Here is a 14262-nt window from a genome sequence, read left to right on the forward strand (position 1 = left end):
ATAACTTACCATAACCTCATCTCTGTGAATCCATCACTGGATTTTCCACATCTGTACAAACTCACCTTTCTACCATTCCTGAACATACTAGCTCAATTGATATCCTTGCCAAATATGATACCTCCATTTCCACTGTAATCGATACTCACGCCCCCCTTCTACACACACTTCTCCCTGGTTTACTCCTGCTCTTCGCAGCTTGAATACTGTTGGCTGTCACCTTGAACAACTCTACAGGAAAACTAGTAAGTGTGCATTTTACTGCTTAGAAAGACCATATTGAGCAATACAAATACGTTAAATACGGCATGCTAATTCAACCTTCCACCACTGTTAAAAACCTGGGTATAATTTTCGATTCTTCCCTCTCTTTCTATCCTCATATCTCATCTGACCAAATCCTTTTTCAACCTCTGGAATATTGCTCATTTACATCCTTTCTTAAATATCATGATGCTGAGACCCTAGTTCATGCTTTTTATTACTTCCCGCTTAGATTACTGTAATTCTCTCTTTTTTGGCATAGCCACTACAACACTAAATAAGCTCCAGTATATTCAGAAAGTCGCAGCCAGAGGCCTCACACATTCCAAGAAATCCTCCCACATTACTCCTGTTTTACACAGATTACATTGGCTTCCCGTTCGTTTCCATATTCAATTCAACGTACTCATCACATTCAAAGCCCCCCATGGTCTCACTATTGGTCTTACTATTGTAAAGCAACTTTGAGTTTGTAGAAAGGAGCTATATAAAATAAACTTATTATTATTATTATTATTTCATTTAGCCAGACATGACCTGCAGCATAAAGTCTGATCAAGTCTTAAGCCAGAAATTTCCCATCAAGATGTTTTTTTTTTAAGTTAAATAATTTTTCCAAGTTTTGAACAAAACAGATTATTGAAGTAAGTTTTACAAGAAGTTCAATGTGTTACTAGCCATTTTTTTGTAATTACTTGTGAATTGTGCAATTTCTGAGCAAATTTTTTTTTTTCATTGCAGACATGCCTCTATAAACTTTAATTCCCGACTAACTTCCTAAAAATTTAGTAGTGCCCATCCAATCCAACTGGAAGTGGTGTATTTTGGTGGCTATGCAAATTTACCACACTGCATAAACAAACATAAGTAATGGGTCAAATCATAACCCTTAGTGTGTGTTTGGGATGAGGTAACATCTTTGACTTAACACTCAACACAGTTTAGTCGCCCAAAGCTAAACTGGCACCACAGCTGCCACACTGAAGCTCTGAGATGAAAAGGTCATTTCATGCTGCTGCGAATCTCACGCTGACCATCATCATCACACATGCTGCTGCTCTCAGAGGTCGCCTGCAGTGTGGCTGCTGCAATGTATTTGAAACGCTATAGAGTCTGGCATGTGGCGAGGGTCGCTGAGCACTGGCCTGATTCTCCAGTGCACCAGAGGACACGACCCAGCTAGGACAAAGAAAGGACGCCTGCTTCCAAGAACTCTTAGAGTGGGGGAAGCAAAGATGGATTTTAGTTTGCGAAAGAACGGCAAAAAATCTCTTTCAGGTTCACAAGAGCTGTACGCAAAAACAAACATACAATACAACCAGAGTAGCCTGATTTACCCCAAAAAATACTCTTATGAGCCTGTTTGTGATAGTGAATTAAAAACATACAAGGCGACCAGTGTAGTCTAATTCACAAACATACTCTTACAGTATGAGCCAATTCAGATTAGTGAATCAAAAATATACAGCATGACCTGTGTAGAGCAATTCACAAACAAATGACTCTCACAATGAGCCTTTTCGTGTTAATGTATCAAACAAATACAGCACAATCAGTGTAGTCCAATTTATGAACAAATTACTTATATGTACCAGTTCTTTTTAGTTTCTTTTAATGACAATTAAAAAAGACAGGTTACCATTTGAATCAGTATGAAAGACTGCCTTGTATAAATATACAACATTAGTAGAGACAGAATTTCATACATTTGCTAGCAAAACCGATATATCTAAAATATACACACATTAATAGGAAATGAGTCATATGGAATCAAAATCTGAATCTAAGAGTTTGTGAATATGAACAGGTACGAATCCATAAATCTGCATCAATACCCAGCCCTTCCACACTTAATGCACTCATTTTACCCCTCAACCAAATTTTTGTTACTTATTATCTAATTTAATTTTGTTATTTAATAAGCATCTTTGATTTTTAAAAGCATTTATTGTATTTTTAAAAATACTGGCACATGTGTCTATTTATATGTACTCCAGTGTCTTTTATTCAGGTGTCTGGCCTCTCAGCAGCCCGTTGCACTGTCCCCAATGTCCAAGGCCATAATCCATCTATGGTAGGTAATAGTTCACTATGTCCTGCTAAAGGCGGAGAAAGAACATGACAGAGTTTTTGTAAATGGTGAAGACGGATGCAACAGGCTTCTCCAGCCAATCGATCCAGACTTTAGCAACACCTGTCCAGCGTAGCTGCCCTTTTTGACCCCTGAGGCACAAGATCAGCGCTAAGATAATCTGTCCGTCAAGAGTCTCGACTTTGTGACACGGTAGGTCAAAATGAAGTGATGAATCAATGGGAGGGTCTGGAGGGATGCCAGTCAGGAGAAATGAAAGTGCACAAGGTCAAGGAATTTGCAGGCGTTTCTCATAACATGTAATGAGGACAAATTACCAAGGTATAATGCATATTGGTAACTTCCTGCTGAATATAAACTAGTCAAATCCCAAAGCTCAAGGCACAGATGGCAGATGTCAGCACCAGGGTTACTCATATGTATCTCTGAAAATCCCTCGGAGGCTTTCTCAGGCACACTGTCTCATCATGACAGTGACAAATGTGCCTGATTAAAGAGTGGCAAGCGTACATTTGCTTGCTCTGTCAAGAGACCGCCTCAATGAACATGAAAACACACACATTCGAGTGGTTGACTGATCCCCTCTGGAGCCGCACAAAAGCCTACCGACAAGCACATATTTGCACATACATCGTCTGTAGCAAACTCTCGGCATGTTATGCGTAAACTAACGAGAATGAAACACGTGGATGGTTACAAACAAATGTGGAATTTGGAAATTCATGACTTTGTCTCTCTCTTTCCTTAAAGACGCATGAAATTGCTTAAAAAGTGACGCTTTCTGCCATTTTTTGAAGAATTTTGTATTGAAACTAAGTTTGGTCAGGACACTTTTATGGACACAGGACACAGGAATTAATTATACAAATTGATGTAGTGCAGAACGAGTCATCAATATTTTTGTTTCATTTTACAGGAAAAAATGGGTATATCTGCTAAAATTTACTTTTGCTACCATTTATAGATATGCTTGCATAAACAGTACTGTTCAAAACTTTGGAATCTGTAATATTTTAATGATTTTGAGGTATCTTATGCTTACCAAGGCTGCATTTATTTGATCGCAAATACAGAATAAACAGTAATATTGTGAAATATTACAATTACATATTAAAAGGTAATGTATTCCTGTGATGGCAAAGCTGAATGTTTCAGCATCATTACTCCAGTCTTCAGTGTCACATGATCCTTCAGAAATCATTCTAAAATGCTGATTTGGTGCTCAAGAAACATTTCTTATCATTATCAATGTTCAAAACAGCTGTGCTGCGTAATATTTTTGCGCAAACTGTCCCTTTTTTCAGGATTCTTTGATGAATAGAAAGTTCAAAAGAATTATAGAAAACTTTTGGTGACATTATAAATATCTATCTATTTACCTTTGATCATTTTAATGCATCCTTGCTGAATACAACTTTTCATTTCTTTCAATACATTTTTTTTACTGACTGCAAACTTTTAAACGGTGGTGTAGATGACCTCAAAACATCTAAAAGCCACAAAAGTTTTAATTTCATGGAGTCTTTAAATGTCAACATCAATGTTATGAAATATGCAAATTAAGTTTAAATCCCACTCTCCTAACTCAATAGGAGAAAGAAACCGACGTACAAAAGCAAAATGGAAGGAGAAACTGGCGGTCATGGTTTCAAATGCGATCATAATGAGATCTTCCACAACAGAGGTCTGTTTTTCTTCTCTCTCTCTCTCTCTCTCTCTCTCTCTCTCTCTCTCTAAAGTAACAAATTATGCTTTGTGTAGAGTCACAATCTTCATTACCTCTTTTAATTTTGTATCTGTCCTCCCACAGAACTGTCACCAAAACATAAAAACGACATCAGGCATTGCACAGCAGTGTTGGGGAGTAAATTACAAAAAGTAAAAAACAAACTACATTTCTTAGCAGCACAAAATTATCTTTAAGGAATGAGCTACTTTTCTAAAAACGAATCCCAGCGGCCACTACGTCACTATAATTTGTATGAATATACAGTTAAGTGACGGAAAGTGGGCATTTTAGGAGAGCAATTCATTCTAATAAATCTGTTTATTCAGCCAGTTGAACCAGTTAAAAAAAAAACAATTTAATGGTCCAATTGAGTCTCTGCAGGACTTTACATCTTGCTTTTCAATACAAAACATTAAAATATTTATTACAATAATTGGCCAAATGTATATTGATAATTGATATCAATATACATTTTGATAATAAATGTAATTGATAATAAATGTAGAATATTGTTAAGTTTGTTTGTTTGTTTAACACCATGCCAGCTTCTCTGGCTACTTTCTTGGCGATCAGGTTTTTACAATCTATTTTTGCTAAAAACTGTATTTGGTTAAAACATTTCTTCAAGAGTGTTAATGAGGTAAAAAAGGTTTACACAGGGTTAAAACCAGCTCAATCTAATAAAACATGCTTCAGGGATAAAGGGTTTTGACAGAAAAAAACATGTTGATGGATCTTCTTCTAATATTAAAAACTTGTGTGTCATCCTGGAATGGCATATTCGCCAACGGGTATAAACAATCGGTTACACTTTAGTTTAGGGTCCAATTCTCATAATTAACTAACTATTAACTATGATTTTTGCCTCAATAAACTGCTAATTACTGCATATTAATAGTTAATATGGTAGTTGTTAAGTTTAGGTATTGGGTTGGATTAAGGGATGTAGAATATGGTCATGCAGAATAAGGCATTAATATGTGCTTTATATGCAGTGTTGGGGGAAGTTTTTTTGAAAAGTAATGCATTACAATATTACGTTACTCCCTTAAAAAGTAACTAATTGCATTACTCAGTTACTTTTTTTAGAAAAGTAATGCGTTACGTTACTTTTGCGTTACTTTTTTTCACCTGGGCAGGGCTTGTTTTTTTATAACACAAAAAGTTATATTTTTGGGCAAATGTAAAGACCCTTTCACACCAAAAGTGAAATAAGCCTGAGGCTGAAGGAAATGCAAATTCACAAGTGTATAGTAGAGGGCGCAGCTCAAACAAACCTTTCAGCTGTGCTGCCATTTTGGATAACGGAAGAATAGGATGCAGGAGAAAAAAGTTTAACACTTAATTTACCAATAAAAACTAAAAAATCTATAGTCATTTTTGCTCATGGTTTAACTGAATCAAAGGTTAGAAGCAAGTACATTGGTCAATAAAGTGAGATTAAATGCATAAAAATGTATGTTTTATTTAACATATTTAGTTATTGAATGTTTGCATAGGATTCTGATTCTGCATTTCACTGATTTTATTCATTTTGAGGAATATTTCATCTTTTTTTTGTGCAAGTGAGATAAGTAAATGCACGCTCACGTTTAGTCTAGAACTACAATAACCATCATGTTCACACACAACGCCTCTGCACTTCAATTTGTCTTAACATGGGGACAAGAGAGCTGCCAGTCAATAAATGGGAAAACAAAGTAACTTGTGCTACTTATTTGAAAAAGTAACTCAGATAATTTGCTTTTTAAAAGTAATGTGTTACTTTACTAGTTACTTGAAAAAGTAATCTGATTACAAAACTCAAGTTGCTTGTAATGAGTTACCCCTAACACTATTTATAAGCTCTAATAAACAGCCAATATCCTAGTAATATGCATGCTAATAGGACATAATAGTGAGAATCGGACCCTAAACTAAAGTGTTACCAAACAATCTGGTCCCATCGGTTTGAAAATGAATTCTTCTCCCAACATTACAGGGCTGATTTCATGGAGTTTATACATGGTATATAGATCCTACTCGGTTTGCCATTTGCTATTCATTTAGGAATGCATTATTGGTTTTAGATCCATAGGAGGTATTGTTAAATGTAGAAAATCTTGAAGTGTATCTAACTATTTCGAAGGGGTAGTTTGACTAGTTTAACTACTCTAAATTAAGAGCAGTTTGTCAAGTCATTTTCCCCAGCACTTCTGAACATACTTAAAGCTACACTGTGTGATTTTTACCCCCATCTAGCTGTGAAATTGTATACGACTACCCAGTGAAAATTAGTTTCTGTTCCTCTCAATTCCGAGGGCGTTTAAACTCCTGCGGTGGCCGTATTATTCCAAGATTAACATGGCTTCCAGTTATCACTTCGTCCATGACAATAATAAACAATACGTCTAAAATGAATAAAACTACAGGACAGATGTCAGGAGGTAAACGTCACCCTTGGAATCGGCTATCCCAGCATAATCAGATTAGGCTAACGTTACAATGTGTACAAAGTAAAAGCAATTAAAAATAACTAAAATTTACAGTGTCCTTTTTTTTATATAGCTTAAAAAATTGCGCCTTTAAAACTATTCATCACCTGTGATCCGTCGCAGCACAGATTTATATTACAAGGTAAACAATACTTTTTCACCATTGACGCGAGGATGAAGTTATACTAGAGGTCGTTCTGGCGTTATGCACAACCATGCTATGGTTAGACAAGCAACTATAAAACTTCGAATTTACACAAATTAATAACAGGCTGAATTACCTGTCGAGAAGAAAGCAGGCAACCTCGGCGTCCGTTTTAAAATCTTTTCTCCTCATGAGCTCTTTCCATCTGGGAAAAGTTACTCCAATATTGACTATGGTCTTGCTGATTTGTCTGTCGCGTTGACGTTTTAATTCTCTCTTTCAAATGTGAGTACGCACGCACGCACACACACACACACACACCACACTATCTTTCAAATCTGCCGGCACTCGCGAGCTCGCGAGTAATCTCCCCCTCGCATTCGTCACGGTGTCACTGAGTGAAAAACGCAAAAGGCGAAGCTTGAATTTACAGGCATGTCCCTCTTTGGCTAATGTAGTTTCAAGATGGAGGGGCAACATGGCGACCGGCATTCGAACCCCACACCCGTATGTACTTTCAATGGCAGATTATAAACTTAAGAGAATACTTTATTACTTGAAAAAAGTAAATATATATTAATGAGCACATATATTTTTGAAAGAACTAAGTGTTTTTTGCTAAGAATCAACTAAAAAAGTTACACAGTGTAGCTTTAAGCTCCATTTTTCGAAGCAACCTGTCCAAATCCCTTTTCTTGTTCTTTTCTTTAAATCCAAAGTTTCTTTCCTTAACCCTCATGGCCTTCAATGAATATTTCAACACCTTTCTCTCCAGAACATTTATTTTACATATCTGATACCACATATCTTCCAAACTCTCTTGACCTCATCAAGTCCACCGCAGGAGTCTCCGAGAAGAACATTATTTAACCAATCCATCAGCTAAAGCTGATATAACACTATGAAGGTAAAAGAGTAGCAAAACTCGTGAGCATGTAGATGTGAATTTGAGAACTTGTATAATAAATATTCGTACTTGTACATGAACATTTACACTCACAGCTCCACTGTGAAAACCTGTAAAATAAAAATCTGACGTTGAATGTTGAAATTTGCACTCGCAGACAATAGTCACAAACCTGTATTCTGAATCTGAAGCTGCAGACAAGTAGTCACAAATGTTTTGTATTTTTTACACAAATGTGTAAAATGCCATTCACAGAAATACAATGACAGACACAAACTTGTAAGATATATTTGCATTTAATCTTACATTCACATTCGCAGTACAACCTCAATTGTGCACTTGCAACTTCTCAAATCTGTCACTGCAATTTCAAATTTCGCGGCTTGACTTTTGCTACTCTTTTCGCGATATATCAGGTGAAAAACTGACTTGTGCACTTGAAACTCAGTGGCGGCGAGAGAGAAAGGGGGTGGGAGCGGGGGGTGTTCAAAGGAGTCGTTTTATTGGTTGGCGCCTAGCCAATGAAATGGGACTTCTATTGTACAGTATGCGATGATGTCACGTTGTTTGTGACTATTGTCTGCAAATGCAAATTTCAACATTCAACTTAAGATTTTTATTTTACAGGTTTTCACATTGGAGCTGTGAGTGTAAATGTTCACGTACAAGTATGAATATTTATAGTACAAGTTCTCAAATTCACATCTACATGCTCTCGAGTTTTGCTACTCTTTTACCTTCATATAATACTGCCATTGTAAGGAGGCAGCAAATGTCATTGAGGCACAGTGTAAAGATTATCTAGGCTCCCGTCTGAGAGGTTTATCTAAATCTTGATATATTTGTGCTGTTCTTAAGACTTGAGAAAAAGTGAAAGATATCAGCTCTTTCCAGGGGTTGTCTGCATTCAGCATTTGATGTTATCCTGCACAATTTTAAACTCCTGAGGCCAAAAATCCCCCCCCCAAAATAGAGTTATTAAAATGTGTACACCTTTATGTAACCAACCTAGATTTCCAGAAACAATCATAGGAAACAGAAAGAAACTTGAAGGTGCTGGGATTCATCCCACATTCTTTTTGATAAATTGCCTATCTGAGCCCACAGAGGAGTAATGCAATAAAAAAAAATAAAAAAAAAAACTTCTGAGAGAAAGCTTTAGTCTTTTATCTTTAGGAGGGTTAGACCCCGTCACTGCACAGAGGCGCTTCTTTGAATGCACCTGTTGAGTGACATCACTTCCTGGAATAATAGAACTGATTATCATTTCATCTACAGAAAACAGTGCTTAAGAGGTTTAATTTGTTGATGTCAAATGTCATACTGCACAGACATTCCATTATCAAGTGTTCTTTACAAAGGTTTATGAATGTATAAATGGCTTTTAGGAGATTAATGATGTTTATTAGATCATACCTGTTATGGCTGACTTGTAGCTCCCCTAGGAGTTGGTTCTTGAACCACTGATCAAAATCCACATTGTCAAACAATTCATAAGCGGCTAACCCAACGGCGTTGTACACTGCAAAGAGAAACAATTGATTTTTGCACAAGTTAACATTTAAATTAAAAGTTAAAAACTCGATTTTCTTACAAAGATGTATACATAGTCCGTGTCAGTTTTGCATATATAGTGATCTAGTGATATATTATATATATATATATATATATATATATATATATATATATATATATATATATATATATATATATATATATATATATATATATATATATATATATAAAAACACACACACACATATACAGTGTGTGTGTGTGTGTATACGCACACCCACTGTAAATATGAATGACTACATTTAATTATTGATCTAGTACAAAATTGTAATATATTTATTATATTATATATTACTTATAACAATTGGAAAGTAAAAAATGATAAATATAAATATTACATAATACATATTTATATCCATCAATGTATTTATTAAGCATATACAATAAACACACCAGTTGACTTTTGTGCTGTAGCAGCTGTACAACCACAATAAATTATACAAAAACATTCAAATAAATAAATAAAGATTGTATGCTACACTACTCATGTGCTAACCAGAAAAAAAAATAGGTCTTTAACTTAGACTGACCTTCATGTAAAGAGGTAGCAGAATAATATACAGTGCCCTCCACAATTAATGGCACCCCTGGTAAATATGATCAAAACTGGCTGTAAAAAATAAATCTGCATTGTTTATCCTTTTGATCTTTCATCCCAAAAATTTGCTAAATTCTAACCTTTCATTTAAGTAAAAGAATTGAATGTGGGGGGGAAATCACATTATGAAATAAATGTTTTTCTCCAAAACACGTTGGCCACAATTATTGGCACCCTTTTATTAAATACTTTTTTCAATCTCCTTTTGCCAAGATAACAGCTCTGAGTCTTCTCCTATAATGCCTGATGAGTTTGGAGAACATCTGACAAGAGATCAGAGACCATTCCTCCATACAGAATCTCTCCAGATCCTTCAGATTCCCAGATCCATGTTTGTGCTTCTTCTCTTCAGTTCAGCCCACTCATCAGGTCAGGGGACTGGGACAGTCATGGCAGAAGCTTCATTTTGTGCTCCGCAAAAAAATTTTGTGTTGATTTTGATGTTTGTTTTGGATCGTTGTCCTGATGGAAGATCCAACCACGGCCCATTATAAGATTTCTAGCAGAAGGCGTCAGGTTTTGATTTTTTATCTGTTGATATTTGATAGAATCCATGATGCCATGTATCTGAACAAGAAGTCCAGGACCTCCAGCAGAAAAATATGCCCACAACATTAAAGATCCAATGGTATATTAAATTGTACACATGGGGTACTTTTTATCCTTGTGTTCACCAAACCCATCTAGCGTGTTTGCTGGCAAAAAGCTCTTTTTTAGTCTCATCTGACCACAGAACCCTGTGCCGTTTGAAGTTCCAGTCATGTCTGACAATTAAATTTGCTGGAGTTTGCTTTTGGATGAGCGAGGAGGATTTTTCTTGAAACCCTCCCAAACAACATGTGGGGATGTAGGGTTTTTTTTTAGGGTTTTTTTTTTGGCTTTCTGACCCCAAGACTCAACTAATCTCTGCAATTCTCCATCTGTGATCCTTGAAGAGTCTTTGGCCACTCAAACTTTCATCCTCGCCGTGCATTAAGACAGTATAGACACACGTCCTCTTCCTGGCAGATTCGTAACATCTTTAGTTGATTGGAACTTCTTAATTATTGCCCTGATGGTCAAAATGGGGATTTTCAATTCTTTAGCTATTGTCTTACAGCCACTTTCTATTTTGTGATGCTCAACAATCTTTTGCTGCACATCAGGACTATATTCTTTGGTTTTACTCATTGTGATGGATGATTAATGGGATTTGGCCTTTGTGTTTCCTCATATTTAAACTTCTGTGAAACACGAAGTCATAGCTGGACAGTTTCATGTTCCTAGTCACCCTGGTGTACTAAAAAAGGTAAATATTAATGGGAATATACTTCAGAGATATTTTACTCGTAAAAAATTCTAGGGGTGCCAATAATTGTGGCCAACGTGTTTTGGAGAAAAACATTTATTTCATAATGTGATTTACCCCCACTTTCAATTCTTTTACTTCAATGAAAGGTTAGAATTTTGCACATTTTTTGAATGAAAGATCAAAAGGATAAACAATGCAGATTTATTTTTTACAGCCAGTTTTGATCATATTTACACTTGTGGAGGGCACTGTATACTAATACAGCATATATACATGTGTATATAATACTAGATTTAACAATAGTGCAGAATCTAGAGCAGAAATATTAAATATTTATTCTTCATTTTACACAAAAACATCTCTTTTTTGCTATTTACATTTTTAAAATACTTTTTGACTGCCCTATCTTAAGTCTCAGATGTGATGGTTGTGTATAAGGGTAAGTAATGCATGATGGTACCTGCATCCTTCATGAGCATCTGCACTGGGTCCTCAACATTACTGGGGCCTGAGAGAGAGAAAGCAAGCATTGTGATATTTTTCCCTCCTCGAAACCTGCACACAATGTGCTTTAGGCCTGTTGGAAACATCTAGCCCTTTACACATCTGTAATAATTGTGACTTAACCACTTTGCAAGCAGTAGTAAAAGCAGCAAAGCATGTAATAAAATAAACAAATAAAACTTTCATCCCATTTCCCTAAGCCAATCACAATTAGCCATTCCAAAGCGACAATGGGGGGGGGGGGACGCTCCTTATTGTCCATGTATAATTAGAACACAGAAAATGCTCAAGAGAAAAACAATGACACGACTAGGAAATTAACTGAGGGATCATTATGAGAATCATCATCGGAATGTGTGTTTTTATAATGACTTCACACTATAATGATGCATGATGTGCAAAAAAACAAACAATTTGTCATCTCTTTCAATTTAGTAAAACATGGAAATGCAATAATGATGAAAATGTGCCAAACCTAAATTCCAGGCCAAAACACTCAAATATTATTATATGAAATGTCCATAAGAATACCATTTAGCAGTTAGCACATCATCCTAATTTAATCATGATAGTAAATTTTAATCAACTAATTTACACAGAAAGCTCATTTGAGTCATTCACTAATTAATTAGGGAGCCAGATCAAAAGCAATGAGAGCGTAACGCTTGTCAGATGGTCCTTGTATTTGTCTGAAAGTGCGAGCTTAATTGCTACACGTGGCTTTAAGAGGAGCACTAGCGGTGGACACGCTTCAGCTTAGCAGGGTGTGCTTTATAAAGGTGGCATTTGCCCTGCAGGGCTATAATCAAAAAAGTCCACATCTAAAGTAGAACCCCGGGTGACTTTGTCAGTTTTTCCCTCACAAAAAAAGTTTGAGAAAATCCCTCATTTGGAAACAAAAAGAGCTTTGAAGAACTGATGGCATGTGTCATTTGGTGTCAACCCAGCCTATCAATCCAGCTAATGTCAGCAGGAAGCTAGAAATGAGAGTACTTCCATGCTGAAACACTTCAAAAAGAGCTTCTGTAAAAACCGTGTGGCATTCAAACACATTTTCAGTGCCTACTCTTGTAGCACACATGAACGGCTTTTCAAAATATTTCATGTAAGAAGCGAACATGTTAATTACTATAGATAAAAAGGGACCTGCAGTGTTAACTGGTGATAAATCACCTTCAGTTTATAAAAGAATCCTTTTTCACCATGTTCTCAACTACTCCTGATCCAGATGTGACATTTCTTTCATTATCACAACATAATGACAGCTCATTTAACCAGTGAGTTTCGTTTGATCAGCGATTCTTTAATCATCACATTCAAAGCTTCGACTTGTCTAATTTATTGTCTATTATTTCTTTATTTATTGACTTGTATAATTTATTTATAAATTATTGTCTAATTTATTTGTGTCCTTGAATGCTAGGAGTCATGAATGAAAATGCTCACTTTTCTCTGTTAATAAATGTAATGAATCTATCCCTGCTGGACCAAAACAAAAACAAAAACAAAAAACTTAAGCCAGGTAAAACCAGGTCATAGGTGTATTGAGCTGGTTTAGCTTTCCAAAGCCAATTTAAAATCTTTAAAAAAGAACAGAATAACCAGCTTGGCAAGGTTGGGAAACAAACCAATAAGCTGTTTGTCCAGCAGAGATTTAGTTAGGGTTGGAAATCAAGCAGAATGTATTTATTTATCTATAAAATGACCAAATGATTTTCATTAGGCTTGATTCTGATAATGTTTCTTAGCATCTACATTCATAAACTGATCCAGAGGCAAACCGGCACTAAAATACTCAATCTTTAGTCAGATTCTAGAATGACTCTTATGAACTACTTTTTAAATACTCTCAGAAATATTTAATAAACATAATCATTATTATCAGTTTAAATCAATCTGATGACTCACTCACTAAGTGAATCAGTTATCTTGAACATCAAATCAAATAAATCCAATTAAATCATTAAAACAAATAAATAAAACTGGCATTGTTTTGTTAATATGCGTATATTTAAGTAAACAGTTATGTCTAATTAGTCTTAAAGTACTGAAAGAATCAACTTGATTCATTATTTCGCTACAATTTTCCAACCCTAGATGGAGTTGATGTAATATTCATCAACACATCAAATAAAACCAACCTTGAAGATTCTGCACCATCTCCAATAGTACTGGTGTCAAAGTTTGACTGTAGTTGTGGAAAATGTCCAAGAAAAGCACTTCCGTGCACGGCTGTAAAGATAGAAAGAAACAAAATGTGAGGGAGCATTCGATGCAGGAACAACATTTCAACACAAACATTTACCCACCAACACAAACACATGGAAGGCAAACCATCTGGTTTTCCATCATTCTTGCCAACACGATCAATAGTGTGCAATGAAGAAGTGGGTCAGGGTTTGAGACCTGACTCAGTGGCCTTCAGCATCTAATATTACAGGCAGGGACACTGACCACCCAGTGGAAACAAGGAAGTCAAATATCACACCTTTGCAAAGTGTGCCAAGAGAAAAGTGTCACAAAAGTATCACAGAAAAAAAAAAGACTTCATTTTAGATTTTAGCTTCTACCAAGAAATGCTGTACGATTAATTAAAATAAAAACCAAAATTTTGATATGGCTTAGCGCGATTATCAAATCAGAAAGGCTGCGATTTAATTAAATAAATATATGCACCGGACAC

At 35.7% G+C, this 14262-nt stretch overlaps 1 protein-coding gene across 1 annotated transcript in view; it reads right to left on the reverse strand.

The window, feature by feature from the left end:
• The window catches only part of ipo11 (importin 11), a 169761-nt gene that overhangs the window by 106124 nt on the left and 49375 nt on the right, over positions 1 to 14262 (reverse strand). The window contains exons 13-15 of the mRNA XM_079898081.1: positions 13721 to 13811; positions 11536 to 11583; positions 9028 to 9133 (exon numbers count right to left, since the gene is read on the reverse strand). Of these exons, the coding sequence (XP_079754207.1) occupies positions 9028 to 9133; positions 11536 to 11583; positions 13721 to 13811 (245 nt within the window). The remainder of the gene's footprint in view (positions 1 to 9027; positions 9134 to 11535; positions 11584 to 13720; positions 13812 to 14262) is intronic.

The sequence above is a fragment of the Squalius cephalus genome (genome assembly GCF_949319135.1).
Source record: "Squalius cephalus genome assembly, chromosome: 16".
NCBI classification, from domain to species: domain Eukaryota; kingdom Metazoa; phylum Chordata; class Actinopteri; order Cypriniformes; family Leuciscidae; genus Squalius; species Squalius cephalus.